The following is a 25,468-nucleotide window of genomic DNA, read 5'->3' as shown; positions in this document are numbered from 1 at the left end:
GCCCGATGACGGCAGTCACAATTATTACTGTTATGAAAGACTATGTAACATAATATATAAAACTTGTATTGTTATGTAGCGATAGTAACACCCAGCAGCTGTATCACATTGTAAGGTTTGCAAAGTGCTTCGTGTATATCATCTCACTGGATTTTCCTGAGAGTCTTTTGAAGCGGGTCTCATCCCTATTTTACAGATGAGGAAACTGAGGCTGAGATAGAGTGACTTGCCCAGCTTGTATGCCAAGTGTCTGTACTATGCTGCCTTCCTAGCTCCAAGTCTCTGTATTGTGCCACCACACTGCCCAAACTAGGTGCCCTCCAGCACTGAGTATGCCCGGGAGGTTTCCCATCCGAGTCCTGACCAGGGCCCCCTTGCTCATCTTCTGGGATCTGACAAGATGGGGCTCGTGCTGGGTAGGAGGCCTGGCTGTGGTCAGATTAGTCATGGGCGGCTGAGCTTCCCCTAGCTCTTTACCTGTGCGGGGATTTTCAATGTGTATACTTTTTGGAGGTGAATCTGAGGCCATGGGTGTGTTTTATGCTCTAACATGGACCATGCAGTTTATCCTCCGGCTGTTTTCTAGTTAGCATCTCTTTGCTACCTTTAGGACAGCCTTTAGACTCTTCTCCGTTACTTTTTGTCAGCTCATTGACTTTCCACTGCTTGAAGTCCCTATTCAAGGAGATGACGACATTTAAGAAGATTCCTAGTGCCTGAGTGTAGGGTTAGGCGGCCGTGAGGCTCCCATCCAGTCTTTTCTGGTCCGTGGATGCCCCAGAGGCTGTGGCAGGTTTAAAGGGCATGGTTCCTGTGCTTCTGGGCTCTGTGTCCTCTGTCACCTGTCCATCTCACTTCTCTCATCCATAAAATAGGGATAATTAGAGCTCTTCTCTCTGTTTTGAGAATTAATAACACATGGAAAAGTCTTCTGTTTCTTGGAGGCCAAGGCAATGTGAAGGTGAATTTTAAAAGAAATGCCTCTTTCATTAGGATGACTTGGAAATCCTTTGGAATGCCTTTTTTTTTTTGTAGGTAACCAGTAAAAGTATTTGCGTCTTCCTGGTTGCTACCTGCTGATGGCCGGCCACCAGACAGTGCAGAGTGGTTCTGCAAATGGTTAGAGGAGGCTTCGAATGACTTTAGATTTGGCAAGACTTATCTGAAGGGCATGAGATACGCAGTGTTTGGATTGGGAAACTCGGTCTATGAGAGCAACTTTAACAAGGTAAGGGGCTGCTTTTATCCTCTTGGCTGGTGTGGATGGGGCTGTTCCTCCATCCCGGTGCCTCCCAGCAGGATTGTCCCCTAGGGACGGAAGCTCAAGAGGTGCTCATTCCCCTGGTGCAGAGGGTGACCCTTCAGGCTGTACTAGACAGTCACTGTGAGTTGCTGTGGCCAAACAAAATTCACTTTCTGGTGGTGGGATTCAGAGAGCTGGCTCTTCAGTGATTGATATACACAGCTTATCTTGGGGCCGTGTTCAAAGCCTCATCAGCTTGGCATAGGACTTACTGGAGGCTGGCATGGCCTCCTCCATCGTGCCTTTGTAATAAAGGGGTGGAATTTGGCAAAAATGAACAGACACGGGGGTCCTGTCTGGTAGGGTATACCTCATTCTGTAGCTCTCCGCTCTCTGTTGAGAGGAGAGGGGGCAGTCTCACCATTGACTTTCTGGGTCAGAGTTGATCATCACATGTCATCCTTGACTGTCCAGTGTTCCTCAGCCCCTGTATCCAGTTGCCAGTCTGTTCCACTTCCTCACCTTCTCTCTCTACTGACTCCACAACCGTAGGAGTTCGGGTCCCCTTGGCCTCTTTCAGAGGCCGCCTCGTGGTTGTCCCTGCACTCAGCCTCTTGGAAGCCCTGGCTGCTTCCCCAGTTGTGTTCAGTTGGCGTTTCCTTCGGAGACCTTGCCTGATTCCCCCATGTCCCCACATCACCGCGTGTCTTGTCTTCTGGATTTACTTGTGTGTGAGTGTGCTGTGTCTCCTTAGCAGGAGGCGAGCCCACTGAGGGCGGGGACTGCCTTTTGTGTTTGGGGGTGTTTATTACATGCTGGTCGGCTGACTGATGGATTGCTTTTAGAGGGCCCTGTTGTCAGGGGCCCCTGTCATCTGCCTCAGTGGAGACAGGGGAACTTTAGAGAAAGGTCCCTTAAACCTGAGCAGCTTCGGCCGGTATGACAGCCCCCTGCAGTTAGTCATTGATGGCCCCAGGCTGCAGTCTTCTCTCTAGTCTGGGAACAAGCCTGGCTTCCTGGCTTCCTCTCTGCTGCCCAGTTAGAGATTCAGCCCAAGGGCCAGATGGGCATGGGGGAGATCCCGAACTTGCCTCAGGGCCTACTGGCCTCACTCTTTTCTACTTCCCCCTCTTTGTAAGCCTCCCCAGCCAGTGTAGATGCCCAGCCCAGATCCTTCCCTCCTTTTTGGCACGGGGAGAGCTCTTTTTAGACCCAGCCCTTTGCCTGTCCTTGGGGCCCCAGCAGCTCCTGATGGGCTGAGCTTGGCAAATCTGAAGCGCTTTGGGGGCAGTTTGAATTCATCAGCTCTCGTCCTTTCCCTGTGCTCGTGGGAAAGTGGGGTCTGAGTCACCTAAATGAGGCTGGACGGTGCACCTGACAGCCATTCGGAGCCATCTCTAGCTTCTTTAACCCCAATTCCTTTGGGGCTCATTTCAGTGCCTTTATGGGTTCCTTCTCGTGGGGTCAGAGCCGTTTGTCCTTGGCCTGAAATTGTTTTGGAAACATCTTCTGTGAGACATCAGCTTCTGGGGTGTCGGATGCATGAGTCCTGGCATGTTGGCTGAGTTTGTGTTTTACCACATTGATTACTGGCACATAAACTTGCCGTTTCGAAATTCAATCTTTTCTATTTAATTTCCCTGCCTCAGCCTTGATTTAGACTCAGGACTGTGTCCCCACATGACCGGTGTCCCTTGTTTCTTGCAGGTCGGCAAAAACATCGATAGATGGTTGTGGATGCTCAGTGCCAGGAGGGTCATGACCTGCGGGGAGGGCGATGGCAATGTGGTGAGGAGCAGGCACGGGAGCCTGGAAGCTGACTTTGCTGCTTGGCAGGCCCGCTTCCTTTCCCGGCTGCAGGATCTAAGCCGTGGCAGCACTGGCGAGAAGAAGGCCTGCCGTAGCAGCCACCGCCGGGGCAGCTGTGAAAAAGGCGGATGCAGAGTCAAGAAGAAGGGCAAGGGCATGGGGGCCAGTGGGGCCCCAGTGGGAGGCCCCCGAGGTACAGTGATCCCTGTGCCCACCCTGCCTCCCTCCCCCTCCCTCCTCTCTCTTTCTTTCTTCCTACTCTCCTTCCTCCCTCCTTCTTCCCTCCCTCTGTCCTTCTCTCTGTCCTTTTTCCCTCCTTCCTTTCCGTCTTCCTTTCTCCTTCCCTCTTCCTTCTTCCCTATTCCTTTCTTCCTCCTTCCCTCCCTCCTTTGTTTTTTCCTCTTTCCTTCTTCTTTTCCTCCTTCCTTCTTCCGTCTCTCTTTCCTTCTTGCCTTCCTCCTTCCCTCCCTCCTTCCTTTTCTTCCTCCTTCCCTCACTCCTTCCTTCATCCCTCTTTCCTTCTTTTCTTTCCTCCTTCCTCTCTTCCTTCCTCCTTCCCTCCCTCTTTCCTTCCTCTTGTCCTTCCTCTTTCCCTTCCTTCTTCCTTCCTCCCTTCCTTCTCACCTTCCCTCCCTCTTTCCTCCTTTCATTCATTTTTCCCTTCCTTCCTCTCTTTCTTTCTTCTTCCCTTCTTCCCCTCCTTCCTTTTTTCTTCCTTCCTTCCCTTCATTTCCCTTCCTCCTTCCCTCCTTCCTTTCTCCCTTTCTTCTTCCCTTCCTTCCCTCCCTCTCCTCTTTCTTCTCCCTTACTCCTTCTCATCTTCCCTCCTTTCTTCCTTCCCTCCTGCTCTTTCCTCCCTCTTCCTCCCTTCCTTCTTCAGATATGCCCCAAACAGCTATTTTGTTTTATGTCATCCATCTGGAAGGTCCCTGAGCAGCTCCCCCTGCCCAGCACCCTGATTTCAGGGTGGACTGAGTCTATTCTGACAGCAAGAACTAGGTACTTTTTCCATTATTTAGCAATAACATAATAATAATGATAATGATAAAGACAACAACAATGACAGCGATAATAATACCCCCCAGCTCCCATGGAGTGCTTTTAGAAAGTCTTTCCAAATGTGATTTCATTTGATCTTAAAGACCCAGAGGGGGAATCTTCTTCCCGCCTGCCTTCATCCGTCACCCCCAGTCTGCTCTCCTTAATTGTCCCTGAGAACCTTTACATCTAATTGCTTTCAGCTCTGAGCATAGTAATGCATGTTCTCTCCTGCTCCATTCTCCCTGAATCAGTGAACACCTGCTGAGCTGCTTCATCGCCCGCCTTGGAAGCGCTTTGCTGTGGGGCTGCTTCAAAGCCCGAGAGGTGACAGTGTTCTCTAACCTGCAGCAGCAAATGGACTTTTGTGAAGTTTTAAGAATCCCGTCTTGCTTTTGTTTCTATGAAGACCCTGCCTCACAGAGAGGGGAGAGGGGCTGCTGGTTCCCTTTTCATTTATGTAGGGGGAGACTGGACTTTAGCATCCAAATGAATGAATGAACAAAAAGCATTTCTTAAGTGCTTACTATGTGCACTGTGCTGAGTGCCAGGAATACCAACCCAGGCCAAAGGAAAGACACCCTGTGCCCTTCAGGAGCTTGCATTCTAATGGGGAAGACCCCACACCTAGGGCTTGGAGTCTGGGAAGTCACAGGGCTGGGGAGGGGCTTGGGAGGCAGTCGCTTGGCACTTTTTCCTGGGCAGTGAGGATGGATGTGGATTATGGTTGCCTGGGCTGGCGGTGGGAGGCAGCCAGGAGATGGGCAGAGGCGTGCCGCCCCTTCCCCCTGCCCACTGAGAACTTGCCTGAAGTGCCATGCAGATCCCCAGGGCAGGGGGCCTGGATTCAAGCTTAACTCTGCTATTTAGCTGCTTGTACAGCCTTGGGCAAGTGATTATACTGTCTAGGCCTCTGCTTCCTCATCTATAAAAGAGGTTATTAGATTTTAAGGATATTTGATGCTCTGATGCTGGAGCATGTCAGATAAACTCTTCTGGCCGTCAGTCTAGATCCAGTAGGGACCACAGAGGCCCTCATTTTACAGAAGAGGAAACCAAGAAAGCTTCTGCCCCCAAGAGAAACAGAGGCTGGAAGTGCCTGCCCTGGAGCAGCTCACTGTCTTCTTGGGGCAGGGAGGCCACATCCCTGGTCAGCCAGAAGCTCCAAAGGCTCCTCCTTTGTCCCAGCCCTCCACCCTGGTTGGGTGCTGGGCCCCTTTGGTTCTTCTGATAACAGAGAGTCTAGTAAGGGAAGGGGAGGTGAAGTTGCCTTGTTCTTTGTGATGAAGCCGAGCCTTTGAGAATGACGTGGCCCTGAATTCCTCCTTGCTTAGCTGGTGGAGTGGCCTCTTCCCTGCGGCCCCTCCCAGTGTACCTTCTTTCTCACTTTGCCAGCCAAGAGGGCTAGGGACACATGGGCTTCCTGAGCTAAAGGGAGAATGTCCCCTCTGTGCCAGGTTCCTTCTCTGGTGTAGGATGCTCTGTGTCAGAGGGCCCCCTTGGCTTCAGCCGGGCCTGAGGTTTCCTCCCTGTCCTCTACCTCTGCCCGTCCTTGCCATCAACAAGCTCCCTTCAGAGATCCCCACGTGGTTGCTTTGGACCATTGGGAGTGGATGGCTTTTGTAGAAAGGGAGCTAGATTTGGAGTGGAGCACCTGGGTTCAAATCCTACCTTTGTCACTATGTTATATAAACCACTGTTAACCTCTCTGGGCCTCAGTTTCCTTATCTGTAAAGTGACAAAGTTGTACTAAATGACCTCTGAGGGCTCCTACGATTCTAAAGGTGTGATCCTGCCTCCTCTCTGGATCTCAGTTTCCTCATCTGTAAAATGTGAGTGATGGGGGAAAGAGCTGGGCTCCATATTTGTGTGATGCTTTCAACCTCTAATCCCTGGACTTGTAATCTCCATTGTGGCTTAAGGTTGAGTTGTTCCTGTCATCTGTCACTGGGGCCTGGGAAGGCGAGCGTTGAGATGCAGAGCCTTTGATGGTTTTTCTAGATAAGACACTAGGAACCAAGATGGCCCCATGGCTCTGGGCCCTTAGTGAACTGTTCTGGTAGACCCACACTGACCCTTTTAAATCCACTGAAGAACTTTATTTGCATGTTTATTGTATAGGAGAAAGAACAATTTGAAACCACGAGTGAGGAAGAGTCGGGTGCTGAAGAGGGCCAGAGCCGCAGCTCAGTGATGGATGTGGAGGATCTGGGCAAGATGATGAGCAGCATGAAGAAGGCAAAGGTACTGGCCTGTTAGCCCGGGGGCTCTGGGTATGGAATTTCATCTCACTTCTGGGCCTCATCTGGGAGCCTCCTTCCTGGGAGCTCAGACCTGGCTGGGTCACTGTCTGCTGGGATCCTCCTCGGGGCTTTCAGACCTCTGTCCTCAATAAGTAGGGTCTCTCGGCTCTGGGAAAATGGGCCTACAGGCTTTGTCCCTGCCAGCTGTAAGGCAGGTAGATATTGGGTAGGGGGCTTGCCTTGGAATCAGGAAAACCTGAGTTTGAATTCTTCTTCATTCAGTTATTGCTATGTAACCTGAGCAAGTCACTGTGCCTCAATTTCCTCATCCATAAAATGGGGATAATAATAGCCCCCATAGTGAAGAGCAGGGGAGATAAACTATGGAAAGCAATTTGGAAGCGTTAGAGTACCAGAGGAATGTTAACCGCCCTTTTAGTCTCTTGGCTGCACTCCGTGTGCTCAGGAACAGTTCCTGTGGGTGGCCATGGGTGGGGGCAGGGAGAGAATGGGCCTTTGGCAGGGGTCCCTTCTGGAGTGGCCTCAGTTTAGTGGGAAGCGGACATGCTTCACTTTTGAGATCAGGAGAGACGTTCATGCTTGTTAGGTCACGCAGCCCATCAGTAAAACATGTTGGAGCACCCACTCCCACTATGTATCCACTGATTTATTGTAGATCAGTGTGTTGTAGTAAAGTGTTCTGTACCTGGTAGAGGGGAAGGGCTGTACTTGTGACTGAATTGGCATAGGGAGCTCCCAAGGGAGGAAACTCTTCTTTGTAGCTTAGTCCTAGAGAGTTGCTCTGAGCACCGAGAAGTGACTCCCCCAGCATCACACAGCCTCGAACCCAGGACTCCTTTGGGTTGAGGCTAGTTCTCTGGACTCTGTGACATTATATTATAAAACCATGGTGTTAGAAAAAATACACAAACAGAAAATTGAAAGGCATAAAATAAAGATAAAGTAAGCAATATTTTAATAATAGTGATTAGCAATAGCTAGCATCTATATATTGCTGTAAGGCAATATTGTCCCGTTTTTATCCTCACGACAATTCTGGGAGGTGTTATTATTATTCCCATTTTACAGATGAGGAGACTGAGGCAGGCAATGATGAAGTGACTTGCTTGATTACTAAGAGCAGTGTAGTTAGATATGCTTTATCGTTCTGGACAGCCTTGGTTTAACCCTTTGTGTTAGAGCAGTCTGAAGCTCTGCTTTCTGCAGTGTTTGGTTTCAGTGGCTGGCGTAGCTGAAAAAGAGAGCACCCGAAGAGAAGCAGACACCAGGGGAAACACTGCATTTGTTAGCCATGCCCCTTGCTTGCTAGAGGATGATATTCATCGTTCAGTCTCATGCACCAATTATGCAAAGGGTTTTGTTGAAATTTGGTTGGTAAATTTCCATCTTCCCTTATGCAGAGTGGTTGTTCTCCCAAATCCATCAGGGGTTGTGTGTTTATATTTTTAACAAACAGTTCAGAACTTCTCAGAATGCTGAATTTGGAAGATTTTTGGATAGTTTTAGCAATTTCTGTTTCCCAGTATAAAGGCATGTCTGTATGCCGAGAGTTTTCAGAGGTGACATATTGTTTTCAGCAAAAAAGCTAAGACGATGGGAGCAGCTCCATCATGTTTTCCCAACGCTCACCCATCGCGTAAGCTTTTCTCAAAAAGCAGCTGCTTTCTTTCTTTCTTTTTTTTTTTACAATTAATTAATTTAATTTTTAGTTTTCAACATTAACTTCCATAAGATTTTGAGTTTTACATTTTCTCCCCCTTCCTCTCCTCCTCCCTCCCGAGACAGTGTGCAATCTGATATAGGCTGTACTTATACATTCGTATTAAGCATATTTTCACATTAGTCATGATGTAAAGAAGAATTAGAACCAGTAGGAGGAACCACAAGAAAGAAGAAATAAAACAAAACAACAAAAGAAAAGGAGAGCAAATAGTCTGCTTCGATCTGCATTCAGACTCCGTGGGTTTTTTTCTGGATGTGGACAGCATGTTCCATCATGAGTCTTTTGGAGTTGTCTTAGATCCTTGCATTGCTGAGAAGAGCTAAGTCTGTCAAAGTCAGTCACTGCACAGTGTGGCTGTGACTATATGCAACGTTCTCCTGGTTCTGCCCATTTCACTCAGCATCGGTCCATACGAGTCTCTTCAGGTTTTTCTGAAGTCTGCCTGCTCATCATTTCTTATAGCACAATAGTATTCTATCACATTCATATACCATAGCTTGTCCAGCCGTTCCCCAGTTGATGGGCCTCCCCTCAGTTTCCAGTTCTTTGCCAAGCAGTTACTTTCTTACTCACTCTTGAATCTTCACCTCTGCCCAGAGGGGACTGATCCCCCGTGTTTATATTTCCTGACTGCTCAGTAATGGCCTGCGGATAGCCCTTCCATACCAGATGAGGTCAGCCACTGGGGGATCCTCAGCTTTTTGTCTAAGAATAGTGAGGAGCCCGTCACGCTCAGACTGACGTTGCTTCTCAACACTGAGCTATGAGAAAGGCAGTGCACCTGCTCGGGTGGCTTCTTGCTGGTTCCTTCCTTGTGGCTGATGGTGAGCGTTAGTGCAATGGTCTTCTTGTGCGCCCGTTACTTCTGTCATCTTTAGTCTGTGAGTCCCTGGCAAGCGCCTTCTTCATCTTCTTGGCCATTTTGTGGGGGTTCATTTAGTTAAAGCTAAATATGTAAATACACGTAGCCAGGCACATGGTATGCTGAGAGGGAAGAGATAGGGTACCCCACTGGCCCCTTGGCTGGCGGGGCTCCTGCTATTCCTCGCGATGCCTCAGGAAACGTACGTGCAGTGTCACTGATGCCTGGGGGAGGGAGGGAGGGTGGGGGCCGGCGGCATGCTGCCTGTGTGTTAGTGCTGTTCTTTTAGATCGAGCAGCACATAAAGGGAAGGGCCAGTGTTTTCTTCCTGTACCCCCGTGGATCTCACATGCACCTGACTCTGGAGACCATCTTTGGAGGCTTTAGAGCTGGGGTGGGCAACCTGCTGCCTCGAGGCCACGTCTGGCCCTCTAGGTCCTCAAGTGCGGCCCTTTGACGGAATCCAAACTGCACAGAACAAATCCCCTGCATAAAAGGATCTATTCTGTAAAACTTGGACTTAGTCAGAAGGCCGCCCCAAAGACCTAGAAGGCCACATGTGGCCTCGAGGCTGCAGGTTCCGCACCCCTGCGTTAGAGGAAGGGAAGAGGATGTGAGGCTGTGGATCTGTGAACTTGGGAGGCCAAGTGGTTTTTTTAAAGGTACATTATCTTTCATCTTTATTAGAGAATGACTAGATGTCTGAGGCAGCCTACAGCAGTGGACTGGGAGTCGGGAAGACCGGAGTTCAAATCTAGCCTCAGACACTCACTAGCTGTGTGAAGGTCACTTAACCGCCGTGTGCCTCAGTTTCTTTATCTGTAAAAGGAGGGTAATAATAGTGCCTACCTCTCAGGGTTATTGTGAGGATTGAATGAGATAACACGTGGAAAGTACTTTTTAAAAAGCGTTTCTCCAAGTGCTGCGTAAATGCTGGCTCGGACAATGACGGTGATGATGATCCAGAAGAGTTTTCTAGAGAAAACAAGCAGGCCTGTGTTCACTGGGCCTTAAGCCGTCTTTCAGACTCTTCTGGTCTCAGTGTATATATCAGACATTTTTAGTTCTAACATCCTGTTTGTTTCCACATATGTATGTATGTGTGTGTGTGTGTGTGTGTGTGATATTTATATATCCCTTTCCTCTCTCTTATCCAAAGAACTGTCATTCCTAACAAAGAATAATGAAGAAAGAGCAAAAATAAAAACCAAAAGCCCGTTCAGTAAAACCAGCCTAAGAACATAGAGTGCTTAGAGAAAGCTCCTTCTCTGACAAGAACTGCTGGGAAGGTAGGTTTTGGCAAGGCTGAGGTTTGGCAGAAATTCAGATTAGGCCAGCATTTTACACCACCTACCACAATTAGGTCAAATGAGTAGGTGACCTGAATGTTAAAGATCACAGCGTCAAACAAGGTAAAGAGAACCAGACCAGGTACCTTTCATTGCTGTGGATAGAGGGAGAATTCTTAATTGAACAAGAGACAGAGGCAATCACAGAAGATGAAGTGACTTCAGCTAGATGAAACTGAAAAGCTGTTGTGCTCCCAAAATCAATGCATGTAGGAAAAGGAGGGAAATGTTTAGTTGGGAAGAAAATAATTTTTGCAATGAATCTGCAAAATGTCCGTATGGTCTAGTAGGGCATAGGTCTTGGAATCAGGAAGACCTGAGTTAAAAACCTGCCTCAGTCACTTACTAGCTGTGTGACCTTAAGCAAGTCACTTAATCTCTGTTTGCCTCAGTTTCCTCATTTGTAAAATGGGGAGGAGCTAGACTCAGTGGTCTTAAAGGTCACTTTCTAAATTGACTATCCCATGATAAGGATCTTATATCCAGTATAGGTGGGGACCTTGCACAGACATGTAAGACCCCAAACCATTCTGTGATACATAGGTGGCCAAAGGAGATGGACTAACATTTTCAAAAATTGCAAACCGTTAATGGCCATGTGGAAGAAGCCTCCAAATTGTTATTTGTAAGAGAAATGCAAATCAGAGTAGCTCAGACATGTCACCCAGCAAATGTGCAGAGGTTTCAAAAGATGGAAACAGTTGTGTTGGAGAGGTTGTGCAAAGCCAGGTGTACTAGTACATGGTTGGTGGAGCTGAAAGAAATCTGGAATTATGCTGAAGAGTGATTAAAATGAAGACTTCCTGTCTGCTTGATTGTTAGATATATGCCCCAAAGTCAAACATAGAAACAAAGGCCAAAAATGCACCAAAATATTTGTGGCAGCTTTTTTTGTAGTTTGGGGAATGGCTAAATACACTGTGCACGTGAATGTAATGGGATGCTGTTGTCCTGTAAGAAATGACTAATAAGGATTGCAGGGATGAATGGGAAGACTTCAGTTGACTAATAAAAAGCAAAGTAAGTAGAGCCAGGAAAACAGCAATGTCAATGCAAAGGACAGTAATAATCAGAACTAAAGAACCCAGTTCTGATGATCCGAGAAGGCACCTCCCTCCCTCTTTGGCCGAGGTGGGGGGCTGTGGAGGTGCAGCGCAGCATAGCCTTGTCTCGTGTGACGTCATTATGCTCTGCGGGGCCGTGTCCATGGAAGCCTCTGAGGTGTGTTTTCTTGTGTTCGGCCCCTATGCCGTCTGTGCGTATGTATTGGCATGACCTCTGCGCACGGGCAGCCGATGGGGGATGAGGCTTGGTTCACCTCACTGTCCTTTATGTGTTTTGTCCCAGCTTTGCCTCGAAGGGCGCTGTGGCAGCAGTGGTCTCTTCTTGGGCCAGTATTCCTTTGAATAAACCGCTGGGCTTGGCTGCCTGCTGCCCTGAGCCTTGGATGTCGCTGGAGGTTCCCAGGGGGCATAGAGTGCCAGGGGTCAGGCAAGACCTGAGTTCAAATCCAGCCTCACCTGCTCTCTAGCTGTGTGACCCTGGGCCATTCATTTGTCTGCTGCCTGCCTCAGTTTCCTCATTTGTAAGATAGGGTAATAACCCCCCTGCCAGGGTTGTTGTGAAGGTCACAAAGTGCTACTTATGACTGCGGTTATTAGTAGCATTACCGTGACTGTGGCGCTTGAGGACCTTTCCTCATTGACCTCAGGCAGCATGGCCTCTGCCTCTTGCCTGTGCAGTGAAGCTTTGGGGACTGGAGTGAGTGGAAACGGCCTGGTCACCACCAGAGGGCAGCACACACCGTGCATTCAGACTCCTGCTCTGGTGCTGGGATGAACTTTGCAGAGAACTGTCTGTGACGTTCAGTGTGGGGCCTCAGCCCCAGCCTGGACAGGCCTCTGGGTCCAGCGTCTAGCTCGCGGGCAGACGGGAGGCCGACAGGAGGCTTTGACGCTCATCAGTGTGGTCTGACCGGGGGAGATTTTACAGTTCCTTCTGTTTGTTCACGGTATTTTATTGGGAACGGTCCTAGGACGATGGAGTAAGAGCTAGACAGGACCCTCTCATTTTACAGATGAGGAAACTGAGGCCGTAAGACCATGGATTTAGAGCTGAAAGGGACCTTTGGAGCCATTGTGCCCAGCCCCCTCATTTACTGATTAGCACACGGAGCCACAGAGCAGTTCATTGATTTGTCCAGGGTCATATAATTAGTATAAGTGTAGGGGGAGGATTGGAAGCCAGGTCTCTGTGTCCATGGCCACTGCCTATATACACTATGTCATGCTGCCTCTCAAGTGGTACATTAAGGTTGCTTGAAATGGCCTCTTTACTACACTCCTTTCACTGCCTTTGTTTCTCCTTTTGAGTGGTTTTGTTAATTACAAATGTAATTAAACAAATTCAGGAAACATTGATGAATTCAAATCAGCTAACATTTGTGAAGTACCGGACTCTGTGCTGGTATGTGCTGTGTATGCCAGGCACTGTTCTAGAGACGGAAGGATGTAAATGAAACAATCCCTGCCCTCAGGAAGCTTATGTTTTTGTATGTATGCAGCTAAGGCTATGCAAAATACAGTAAAGGATTGGGGAGGGGGCAAGGGGAGAAACACCAACAATCAGGGGAGTCGGCTGCTGAGCCTGAGCCTTGAAGATGATCAGGATTCCAGTTGGACTTAGTGTAGAGGACCCCAAGGGAAGAGATGTGACGGGAGGCAGCCCCTGGGCTGCTCACATTGGGCTATTGGCTGTGCAGTGATGGCTGAGACCTGGCTCCTGCCCTCAAGACGCTTCCTGTCTCCCTGAGGTGCCCGCGGCCACTTTCCATCTGGAGCGGCTTCCTCTCTCTCCTCCTCGAGGCCAGGCCTCCGTCGCTGGGAAGCACGTTACTGGGTGTCAGGTGGGTGTCAGGTGCGTTGGAAGGAGGTCTTATGGTCCCGTAGCTCCTGTGCAGTAGTGGCATGGGTGCCCCCTAAACTGGTGAGAAGCTGGAAAGGCATCGGAATGTGAGAGAACACATCTGTCCTTCTGAGGCTGCGCTCCCATGCATTGCCTCCTTGGAGGAGGACAGCTGGTGCTACCTCAGCCCCTTGGGCCCCTAAGGCCTTTTTTGGGGGGAGGTTGCAGCTAGACCTGTGATTTTATTGCTGTGAGAGTTCCCTGGGTGGAAACTCTCTCTCCCAGCGCAGACTGGTGCCTGACAGGTGCCTAGGGCACCGAAGCTAGTGCTACCCAGCCTGTGCTGAACGTGGCAGAGGCAGGGCATGAGCCCGGGTCTTTCTGGCCCTGAGGCCACCTCTCCGCTCCCTCTGCTGTGCCTTGTGTATCTCTCGTGTTCCAACGCCTTTCCAGCTTCTCACCATTTTAGGGGTGCCCATGCTGCCCCTGGGGTTGTTTTGGGGATTATTTCCCAGATGTCAGCTTTGTTCTGGGTGGGTTAGGGGGCACACGGCTGCTGTTTAGGCACGGCTCCTATCGCCTGTGCTTCCAGCTTCAGGATCCTACGTGCAGGACACTAAGAAGGGGAAAGGAAGGCATGGTGGTGTCATGTTGTCGTCGTGATCAGGAAGATGCTGCATTATTAAATCAATCCCAGAGGTCAGCCAAGATCTGGATTGCCTGTCTCAGGGTGTGCAGACTTCTGGCCCATCGTTGTCAGAGGGCATTGCTGCTGTTCAGCCATAAATACTTCCCTGGCTCCCCATAGGACGCTCTCCACTCAGCAGACAAATAGCTTATCAGTGTCATTGATTATGGAAATAAGTGGCAAATATTTGGTGAAAGTTCTCCAGGGAAACATTTGTTTGTAGCAATTTGAATTGCAAAATGAACCCCCAAGTGTGGCTGATTCTCTGCTTATGAAGATGGGTTTTTGTCTGTGTCTCTGAGTGCTTAGCTCATTCCAGAGATGGGAGGTACCAGCGCTTCCCTCATGCCTTGGCCCCTTGCCTGCACAAGTCATGGACTCCTTCTTTTGACCCTGAGTTTTCTATATCACAGCTGCTGGAGTGGGGATGGGGGTCAGGGGCAGCCTGAACTTCTGTTTTTCAAAAGAAATCCTATTTTCACTTCTGCCACATAATGCTAAAAAACGGTTTTATTGATATTTTCTGTTTCTCACATCATCATTGTATCCCAGGTATCTCTTTCCCTGAGAGCCATCCCATATGATAAATAGTTTTTATTTATAGGGGGGAAAAGTCAGCATGACTGATCAATGCATTGAAAAAGCCTGTGCAATGTATACCCAACACCTGTGGACCCTTGCCTCCACCAAGGGGCAGTTTGGAGGTGACTTCTCATAGCTCTTCTACTTGAACTTTACAATTTTGTTACATTTCCTTTTAATTTTTTTGGTGGGTGCTTGTCCTTTCCATGTAGTCACTGTGTATATGGTTTTCTTGGCTCTGCTAACTGCACTCTGCATTAGTTCTTATAGATCTAGCTTTGTTTCTCTGGATGCACACACATTATTTCTTAAAACACAGTAATATTCCATGATGTTCGTGTACCACAGTTTGTTTAGCCATTTCCCAATTGATGGGCATCTACTTGTTTGTTTGTTTGTTTCTTTTTTCATCTACTTGTTTCTAATTCTTAGCTGTCACAAAAAGTGCTGTTATAAATATTTTGGAGTATAGGGGACCTTTTTTCTTATTGATGGATTCCTTGAGGCGTTAAGTCCAGTAATGGAGTCACTGGTCCAAAGAGTGTGGACATTTTTGTCACTTTTTTGTGTAATTCCAAATTGCTTTCCAAAGTGGTTGTGCCATTTCACAGCTCCATCAACAATGTATTAGTGTGCCTGTCTTCCCACAGCCCCTTTGACATTGACTGTTGCCATTTTTTGTCATTTTTGCTAATTTGTAGAGTATGAGGTGAAACCTCAGGGTTGTTATGATTTGCATTTTTCTTGTTATCAGTGATTTGGAGCATTTTTTCATGTGGTGGTGAATACTTTGCAGCTCTTTTGAAAAATGTTTGTTCATGTCTTTTGACCATTTATCTATTGGGGAATGGCTATTTGTTTTATATACACATATGTATATATATATATTATATTTCTATGTGTGTATGTATTTTTTATATATGTGTATATATACATATATACAAATATATACACATATATAAAATATATACACACATATAAATATACATATATGTGTGTGTACATACGCACACACATGTATGTACTTATCTTAGATACCAAACCCTTAGCAGAGAAATTTGATCCAAAGATTTTTTTCCCCATTTGACCACTTCCCCTTCTTATCCTAGAAGCGTTAATGTTGCCTGGTAGAAACTTTTCAGTTTCAAGCAATCAGGTTATCTCGTTTATCTTTTGTAATTGTCTCTGTCTCATTTGGTTAAGAATACATCTCTTACCTGCAGCTGTGACAGGTATACGGTCTGTTTCCTAACTTTTTTTGGCAGTGTGATCTTTAACATGAAGGTCTCATATCTATTTAGAGCATATCGTGTAGTGTGGTGTGAGGTGGTGGTCTAAGTCTGATTTCTGCCAGATTGCTTTTCAGTTTTCCCAGCAGTTTTTATCAGGTAAGGAGTTTTTCCCTGGGTAACTCTAGGCTTTCTACTTTATCAAACACTAGGCTCTGAGTTCTGTTGTTTCTGATTCTCCTTGGTCTAGTCTGTTCCATCAGTCTGTTTACCAGATGGTTCTGATGTCTGCTGCTTTATGACATAGACTGAGGTCTGGAAGTGCTATTTCCCCTTTGTCCTTAACTTCTTTTCATCCTTTCCCTTGATATTCTAGGGCTTTTGTTTTTCCAGATTCATTTTGCTCATGTTTACCTTGAACTGACAAATGGGATATGAGCACAAGGCCCGGTATTTTTTTTTGAACTTCATTGGTCACATAGGTGATTTAAAATCTCTCAAATGACTTAAGAGAGCTTTGTAAATAATACAGTAGGATATTCATTTATATTCAGTTCATGTTCATTCATCATATTCAAAGTGTGATCACTATTTTTGTGTGTGTTGAATACTCATAAGATAAATTCAGCAAAAGAAAAACCAAGCTATGTATGGCCCTCCCATCTTGGCAGTCAACGTTTTCTTAATTGAGTCGTACAATTAATAAGACAACAGTAGAGGTGGTACAGTGGAGAGGGCACTAGGCCTGGAGTCAGGAAGACCTGAATTCAAATCCAACCTCAGACCCTAGCTAGTTCTATGACCCTAGGCAAGTCACTTAACCTCTGTTTGCCTCAGTTTCCTCATCTGTAAAATGATCTAGAGAAGGAAATGGCCAATTACTCTAGTATCTTTGCCAAGCAAACCTCAAATGGAACCATGCCTGAACAGCAGCCAGATATCCGAAGGCACTTGGGTTCAGGTGCTGGCCTTGCCCTTGACTAACTCCTTGTGATCGTGGGTGGGGCCCTTTGTTTCTCTCGGTTTTCTCACCTCTAAAGTGAAGGGGTTGGACTAGAACGTTGTTCCTACCTGTGATGCTGTGGGGAGGGTCAGCATGCCAGGGTCCACAGGTCTGGGGTCACTTCCCATCTCTGGTCCTTACTGGCTGTGGCAGTGACTTCCTAAAGCCTCTCCGAGTCTCACACATTTCTTCATCTGTAAAATAAGGGTAAAAATGCTGAAAGCACCTGCCTCCCATGGTTGTCAGGGGGTGCAAATGAGATAATGCCTCTGAAGCACTGAACAAACACATCTGCCATCTTTGGTCCACCACCACCCCTGCTCATAGAGCATACTCTACAAAGTTGTCCTCAGAAGTATGTAGTAAAGACATGATTATCCCCATTTTACAGGTAAAGAAACTGAGGCTGGGAGAGGAGAAATAAGGCTCAGGAAGTGGCTGGGTTGGACCTTGAGCTCAAGCTGTCTGACTCTGGGCCCAGGCTTCTTTCCTTATGCTCTGTGACTTCCTTGAAATATCAGGGGAGTTTTCTTAATGTGTAACCTAAATCTTCCTTACAATTTAAGTCTTTCTAATTGTCCTCCAGGGAGATGAAATATTAAACAGGAATTACCCTTTGCCCTTAACCTTCTCTGCTTTGTACTAAATAATTGCAACTCCATATTTTTGCCCCTTTTAGATCCTGTTGGCTCAGTCCTTTCAGTGTGTTTATTTATTTTTGCCTTGTTTGGACGTTTCCTGTTTTCCCCGAATTCTTCTATGAGATCCTTAACCAGATAATTCACTTTGATGGAAAGCTCCTCTTGGCAATGACTGATCTCGGGCAGGTTTTGACCTTCCCTTTCTCCTTGGCTCTGGATTCAGACGCATTGTACCTCCCTTTCCTGTCCTCCAGTTATTCTCTCACCATGTGCTCGAGATATTCATGTGGTACCAAGTGAGCCTATTTTTAGCCCCTAAGGCCATGACTGTTAATCAGAGATGTGCCATCTTTGAACGGGGAGCCTTTCTCACAGCTGGGAGACAGTGATAGACTTGAAATACTGATTTGCCAAGGACTGATTCTAGAGAATTTCATTGCTTCTTTAACCTTTAAGACCGTATTTGTAAAGTGTATTCATGAATAATAGTAATAGTAGTCGTCTTTAATTTTCTCTTGGGAATTTGTGAATAAGTAATTGAGTGCATATGCATGCGTTGCATTTAAAGACGCTCTTCTACCTGCTTCCACAACAAATCCAGTTCAAGAAACATTTATTGCAATGATTATATTGCTTTTGTTTATTGAGCACCAAGCTCGTGTTGGCAGATTAGAAATGGAGCTTCAAGGAATGAGTGGTTCCCCCATTGCCCATCCAAGCCCTGTGGTTTTTAGGAAATCCTGCTTGGCCCAAAGGACTCCAGTCACTTCTGATCATATTAACAGACCTTGGTGTACTTAAATAGGAGAAACGGAGTCGTAAACATAGAAGTCTTTTTCACCACCAACCAGTGAGTTTCCTACTAGCTTCTGAACTGGTGAACTAAAGCCAGAAATGTAATAAAATCTTTAACTATTGCAATGTCCTCACTTAAAAGACAGGCCATGGGAAGTTTCAGGTGCTAGATCAGAATATGTGTGTATCAGTAGACCTTTTTTTTGTCTTCTTTGTGTAGCTAACGTGCTGTCCTTGAAGCTAGAAAGACCTTGGATGGAGTGCACCTTAATCAATGACAAGTTGTATGACCCTGTTCAAATCAGTTTAACTCTCTGAGAATCTGTAAAATGAGAGTGGTAATAATAACAGTTTCCTTATAGTGTTGTTGTGAGGCTCCAGGGATGATGCATGCACAGTGCTGGCACTACCTGTCCATTGTTGATGACGTTATCGTTGTTACTAAAACATTGCCGTGGCATCGCTGGAACCAAGAGCAGAAGTGTTGGCTTTATAATTCTTGTTGGGTGTTGCCATTTTGTGCCCCCGAAGTTTGCACCAGTCAGGGAAGCCGATGGCAGTGTAGTCTAGAGTGCCAGTGATGGCTTTCATCATTGTCTGCTCTTTTGTTATCAATCAGATGGGCCTAGGTGAGCTCCTATATGGAGGTTGTTCTGATTAGCTTTAGGGAATTCAAACACCTTTTCTTGTAGTTATTCACAGTTTATATCTTTAGCCTCAGAAGTCACCTTTTCTCATTCTTTGCCAGTCTCTCCATTGGGGAATGGGTGTGTATGCTTCTTATGGGTTTGTATCATACATAGGATCTTAAGAGTTAGGGGGGAAGGGACTTTAGAGATCATTTGTTTCACCTCCTTTTATTTTACAGGTGAGGAAACTGAGGCCTGAAGAGGTGAGGTGATTTGCTCAAGGTCACATGGTTATTAAGTAGTGTCAGGTAGGGTTGGAATGAGGGCCTCTGACTTCCCATCAGAGGCTCTTGATGGGGGCCATTCAGCCATCATTCTTTGGAGATTCTGGAGTCAGGCCTTTTGCTGATAAGTTTGCTATAACTGTTTCTCCCCAACCTGTTTCTTTCCTTTTTATTTTAGGGCTGTTGCTTTTTGTTACAGTTTCATTTTTTCTTTACACAATCAAACTCTTTGCTTTTGTGTGGTAATTTCTTCCATTTGTTTTTATTAATAAAGATGTTCTACCTTTCCATAGTTGGCTGAAGTGCATTATTCCCTCTTCTGGCTTTTAAAAATGGTTTTGTTTTTAGCCTTGAGAACATCAATCTGATTAGAGTTTATTGTAGTATAGTATATCGTCTGGGGAATAGGCCTAAAATCATTTTTCACTGTGCTGTTATTGTTTTCCCAACAGATGTTATTTAATAATGATTCTACTCCCCAGTGTTTTTGAGACAAGAGTTTATCCACCTTTTACATTACTGAATTCTGTTTCTGGGTTCTCTGTCTGGTTTATTCCATTGATCTGTTTCTCTATTTCCCTCCCAGAACTAGACAGTTAAAAAAAAATCATCATTGCTTTGTAGAATCCTTCTGGATATGTGGGATGGCAAATTCCCCTTAACCGGTCTTTGTCAGAGCTCACATTTTGGGTTTGAATTTTATTATGACTTTTATCTAATTCCGTGAAATAGCTTGTTGGTATTTGGATTGGTATTGTGTCAGATGCATTGATTGCCAAGAAGGCAAGGAGTTTGAGCACAATTAAGTGCTAATGTGAACCTTGAGAATCAACCCTGTGCGTTTTGCAGATCCTGGCATTTATGTAATGCCAGTGAGGCACCTGATGTCAACTGTGAGAGGAATGATGGCCAGGTTAGTGAGCGCACCCCTGGGTGCCTGTGGTCTGGCCGCTTGTTTGTCAGCATAAACGAAGCCTGCAGCCTTGTGCAAAGGGCATAGAAGAGAGTGGGTGGAGCTGGGGTCTTCAAAGGGCGTCAGAAGATCGGTGAAGTTCAGGCGCGCTTAGCAAGTTCATTTGTACTTGCAAGACGGGAGAGCTCTTTTGTTCGCTTAGAGGCAGCTAAGATAGAAAGGTGGCCCCTCAACGCCCAGTGCACAGCAGGCATCTGGTAAATTTGGCTTGAATTAATTTGAACCTAATAATTATAAAATATGGGGTGTGAGCGTCAGCGTCGGCGGATTCCTTGTCTTTCCTCCTTTGTTCCTTAGCCTGTTGCCTTGGGGCGTTCGGCCTTCAGCTGGGGGAAGGGAGAGGCCAGCCTATAGCAGCGCATAAGAAGGGCACTCCTGGCGTGATTTGGATTTGGGTCCATTGAAATTGAGACGAGGCAGATATTAGTTTATTTCTAGTTCAGAGTATTTAAAATCGTAGCATTCCAGGCGTCGTTCGGTTTTGATGTAGCACCTGGAACGCTGGCCTTGGAAGCAGAAGAGCCACGTCTGAATCCTGCCTCGGATTTTGCATAGCTGGGTAGTTCTGGGCAAGTCACTCACTCTCTGCTTCAGTTTCCTCCTCTGTAAAGTGAGGACAATAATATCGCCTGCCTCCCGGGCTTGTTGTGAGGATCTGATAAGATGATCTCTGTGAAGTGCTTAACACAGTGCCTGGCACATAGTAGGTGCCTTATAAATGCTCCTTCCCTGCCCTCCCCCCTCCTCCATTGTAAGGATTAAGTGAAGTGGCATGTGTAAAGTTCTTAATCTTAAAGAGCTATAGAAACATTAGCAATTCTTATTATTTTTTAAAAGCCCTTTACAACCTGGCCTAGCCTGCCTTTCCAGCCTTATTGCATAGAATTCTCTTTCATGCCCTCTGTGGTTCAGCCACCCAGGGCCTCTTAATGTTTCTTACACAAAGCTCCATTGCCCATCTCAGGGCCTTTGTCTAGCTTGTCCCCTGGAGGAGTTGAGAATGACACAGAGGCTTTGACCTGGGTGACCTGAAGGATGATGGACGTTTGGAGTAGAAAATGTAATGGAATCTCTTTTGGAGTTTGGGATGCCTGTGAGACATCTGTGTGGATTTGTCCAGAAGGAAGCTGTGGGACCTTGATGTGAGCTGAGCTCAGGGGAGAGCTTAGGGAAATGGAATATGCGTTTATATAGCACCTACTATGTGCTAAGCACTTCATAATTATTATCTCACTGGAACCTCACACCAATCCTGGGAGGTAGATGCTATTTTTACCACCATTTATTTACCCCATGAGGAAACTGAGGCAAACAGAGGGATAATGACTTTCCCAGAGTCTCTTGGCTAATAAGTGTCTGAGGTGGGATTTGGATGCAGGTCTTCCTGACCCCACTGCTTCCTCTAGGAGAAACAGAAAGAAGAATTTTTTTCTCCCCACTTAGTAACATTTTCTTTTTTTCTAATTACATGTAAAGACAGTTTTCAACATTCACTTTTATAAGATTTGAGTTCCGAATTTTTTGTCCCTCGCTCTCTCCCTCTCCAAGACAACAAGCAATCTGATATAGATTCTACATGTACAGTCATGTTGTGAAAGAAGAATCAGTACAAAAGGGAAAGACCATGAGGAAGAAAAAACAACAAAGAAAAGTGAAAATAGTCTGCTTTGATCTGCATTCAGATTCCATCTCTGGATGTGGATAGCATTTTCCATCATGAGTCTGTTGGAATTGTCTTAGATTGTTGTATTGCTGAGAAGAGCTAAGTCTATCATAATTGGTCATCGCACAATGTTACTGTTACTGTGTACAATGTTCACTCAGCATCAGTTCATGTAAGTCTTTCCAGGTTTTTCTGAAGTCTGCCTGCTCATTATTTCTTATAGAACAATAGTATTCCATTACATTCATATATCACAACTTGTTCAGCCATTCCCTGATTGATGGGCATCCCCTTAATTTCTAATTCTTTGTCACTACAAAAAGAGCTGCTATAAATATTTTTGTACCTGTGGGTCCTTTTCCATTTTTTATAATCTTTTTGGGTATAGACCTAGTAGTGGTATTACTGGATCAGAGGGTGTGCACAGTTTTATAGCCCTTTGGTCATAGTTCCAAATTGTTCTCCAGAATGGTTGGGTCAGTTCACAACTCTGCCATAATGTATTATTGTTCCAATTTTCCCACATCTTCTCCAACATTTATCATTTTCCTGTTTTGTCATGTTAGCCAATCTGATATATGATGTGGTACCTCAGAGTTGTTTTAATGTACATTTCTCTAGTCAATAGTGATTTAGAGCATTTTTTTATATGACTATAGACAGCTTTAATTTCTTCATCTGAAAACTGCCTGTTCATATCCTTTGACCATTTATCAATTGGGGAATGACTTGTATTATTATAAATTTGACTCAGTTCTCAATATATTTGAGAAGTGAGGCCTTTATCAGAAACATTGGCTGTAAAAATTGTTTCCCAGCTCAGAAAGAAGAATTTTTAATGACAATTCCCATGCATTAGGGAGATTTTAGCAGGTGGAAATGAGAAAACACTGCTCAGGGCTCCAGGGTGGAGGAGCACAGACCACAGTGGGGCTGGGATGATTTTTCCCATGACTCCACTGGCATACGTGTTGGGACGAATGAGTTCCAGGTAAGGAACATCCCACTGCCCATGTAGACGGGCCCCTGTTCTTTTGCTCAGAGTAACTTGGAGGATTGAGAGACCACATCACACAGCCAGTATGTGCACAGACAGGCAAACCCTTTTCCCAACTGTGGCTGGGCTCCCAGAAGTATGTCTCATTCTGTACTCTGTATACCTCTTTATCAGGAGGTGGGGGTGGGCTTCTTTGTGGGTCCTCTGGAATTGTGATTGGTCATTGCACAATCAGAGTTCTTTACATCTTTCATGCTTATTTGTCTTTAAAATGTTATTATTATTGTTTAAATTGTCCTCCTGGTTGTTCCCTTTGTTTGCGTTAGTTCATATAAATCTTCTCAGGATTATCTGAAACCGTCCCTTATCTCATTTCTCATGGCACAGGAGTACTCCAGTACATTCACGTACCATAATTTGCTTAGCCATTCCCCAATTGATGAAGGCTTTCTCAGTTTCCAATAATTTGTGTGCTGTGCTTTTGTACATTTGGCCTTTCCTACTTTCTTTGGGGTGTGGGCTTGGTCACCTGGTCACCAGGTCACAGGCTGTGGCCAGTCTAGGGCCTTTTGGGGCATTGCTCCAAATTGCATTCCAGAATGGCTGGACAACCCCCCTGCTCCAGCAAAACTGTGACACAGATTCCTCCTGAGCTCACAATCAGAAATCTGCCTGCGAGGTAATGTGCTATGTGTGCTCTGGATTTACCGTGATGCCTAATCTGGAAAACAAATGGATGATTTTGTAGCTCCATTCCTGTTTTTTTTTTTTTAAACTTCCCTCTCCTGTGATTAGAACCATAACCCTTTCTTCACTCCTTGTTGGAGAATGACTTAATGTCTTACCTGAGTTATGTCTCCTCACAGTTGCCAAATAGTTTCCACTGTGTTTTAGAAAGTCACTTTAAGTCCACAGATGATATAGGGAGAGAGGCCAAGTTTTATTGTTGTTCAGTCTTATCCAACTCTTCATAACCCTAAGTTTGGGGTTTTCTTGGCAGAGATACTGGAGTGCTTTGCCATTTTCTTCTCCAGCTCATTTTATAGATGAGGAAACTGAGGCAAACAGGGTGAAGTGACTTGCCCAGGGTCACATAGCAAGTAAGTGTCTGAGGCCAGATTTGAACTCATGAAGGTGTCTTCTTGGTTCCAAGCCCTTCATTCTATCACTGCGCCACCTAGCTGCTAAGAGAGGCCCAGAGACTTGCCCTACTGTTGCAGTTAGTGGTTTTCCTATATGAGAAAAGTGGTCCGTGTGCCCAGGGAGGCTTCCAGTGAGAGACAGTGCAGTGGCATACTTAGAAATTCTCGGAGGCTTTGTATGATCTTAGAGCTTTGGCCCAAATTCTTCATTTTGTATAGGAACAAACTCTGGCTCAAAGAGTGACTGGTCTAAGGTAACGCCACCAGCTGACGGCAGAACCAGGAGTGGAGTGCGTCACCCATCTCCCAGCCTAGCCCTCTGGCTGCTGCTTGGAAAGGTGAGGAAAGGGAATCGAGGGCAAGAGACAGCATGCATCTTGTCTAAGATATTTTCAGTACCAAGAAGATTTAGAGCCTAGAACAAGGGGATGATTGTCTCATTGGATTCTGCACTGGTCACATCACATCTGGAGTATTATTGACAGTTCTGGCCGGCTTCCAACATTTTTTTTCCAGAAAATTAAATTTAAAATAAATAAACAAATAAATAAAATAACATTAAAAAGAAAAATAAAACCCTCATAACAAATCTGCACAATGAAGCAAAACAAATTCCCTGTGATCGAGAGATCACATGCAGAGGGAGATAATCTCAGCAGCTGAAAGGACTCCAAACTCTCTGAAGATTGGTCAAAGGACCTGGGACAGAAGCATCTTAGGAAGGCCTAATGGGCATTTTCCCAGAGTAGGGCAGCTCTTCATAAGAGGAAGAAAGAGTTATTATTCTGTGTGGCTTCAGAGGGCAGGCTGAGATTCAAATTCACCAGACATTTACCAGATGTACTTACTGTATACAGAGTGGTGCGGTAGGCACTGATCCAGTGGGCAGATGTTAATGGGGAGGCAGATCATGGTTGGAGCTGTCCAGCAGTAGGATGGCCTGCCTTGGGAGGCAGTGAGTTCTCTGCTCCTAGAAGGGCCTAGATACCTCTGTCTCCAGGATACTGTAGCCTAGGACTTCTTAACTTGTGTGTTTTTTTTTTTTGTCATGGCAGAATGGTGAAGACTGTGAACCTCTTCTTAGAATAATGTTTGTAAATTCATAAAATAGAACACATAGGATCATTAAGGAAACCAGTTAGATTGAAACACAGTTATCAAAATGAAAAATAAACAAGTCTGTGGACGCCAGGTTACAAAACCCTTTTGTAGAGGTCACTTCCTTGTAGAGGTTTTCTTGGGTTGATTACCTCCAAAGGCTCTCTCAACATTTACGGGTGTGTGAAAGGTGACAAAGAAGGATGGCTGTCACAGCGAGGCTTAGCAACGTAGTGGCTAGCCCCCCGTGGCTGGTGGCTTCTCAGGAAGCAAGCGAGAAGACCTGTGTTTTCCAATTTTCTGATTCCCTGTAGACAGGCTTTTCATTACTTTCTCTTCTGGCTAAGTAAGTGGCCGATTCACATGTGTACAACAACAGGCTGGGGCTCTGATTCAAATGGCTGACAGGTGGGGGTCAGGAAAACTGTCTTTCTTTTCAATGACTCCAGGAGGTGCCTGGATACAAAGCAAAGAATGAGCCTTGTATTTTAAAGAAATACGATTAAAAAGTAATTGTCCTTGTACTCTTTTGGGTATGACTTCAAGTTAGAA

At 45.8% G+C, this 25,468-nt stretch overlaps 1 protein-coding gene across 1 annotated transcript in view; it reads left to right on the top strand.

Annotated features, from left to right (window-relative positions):
- LOC110222093 (S-adenosyl-L-methionine-dependent tRNA 4-demethylwyosine synthase TYW1) overlaps window positions 1-25,468 on the top strand; it is a 244,141-nt gene that overhangs the window by 11,644 nt on the left and 207,029 nt on the right. Inside the window, 5 exon segments of the mRNA XM_078154729.1 lie at window positions 1,036-1,073; window positions 1,075-1,228; window positions 2,951-3,211; window positions 3,213-3,245; window positions 6,212-6,334. Of these exon segments, the coding sequence (XP_078010855.1) occupies window positions 1,036-1,073; window positions 1,075-1,228; window positions 2,951-3,211; window positions 3,213-3,245; window positions 6,212-6,334 (609 nt within the window).

This window comes from Phascolarctos cinereus, unplaced genomic scaffold (genome assembly GCF_003287225.1).
Source record: "Phascolarctos cinereus isolate Bilbo 61053 unplaced genomic scaffold, phaCin_HiC Scaffold_5;HRSCAF=322, whole genome shotgun sequence".
In the NCBI taxonomy this organism is placed as follows: Eukaryota; Metazoa; Chordata; class Mammalia; order Diprotodontia; family Phascolarctidae; genus Phascolarctos; species Phascolarctos cinereus.
This window is presented reverse-complemented; position numbering and strand designations above follow the sequence as displayed.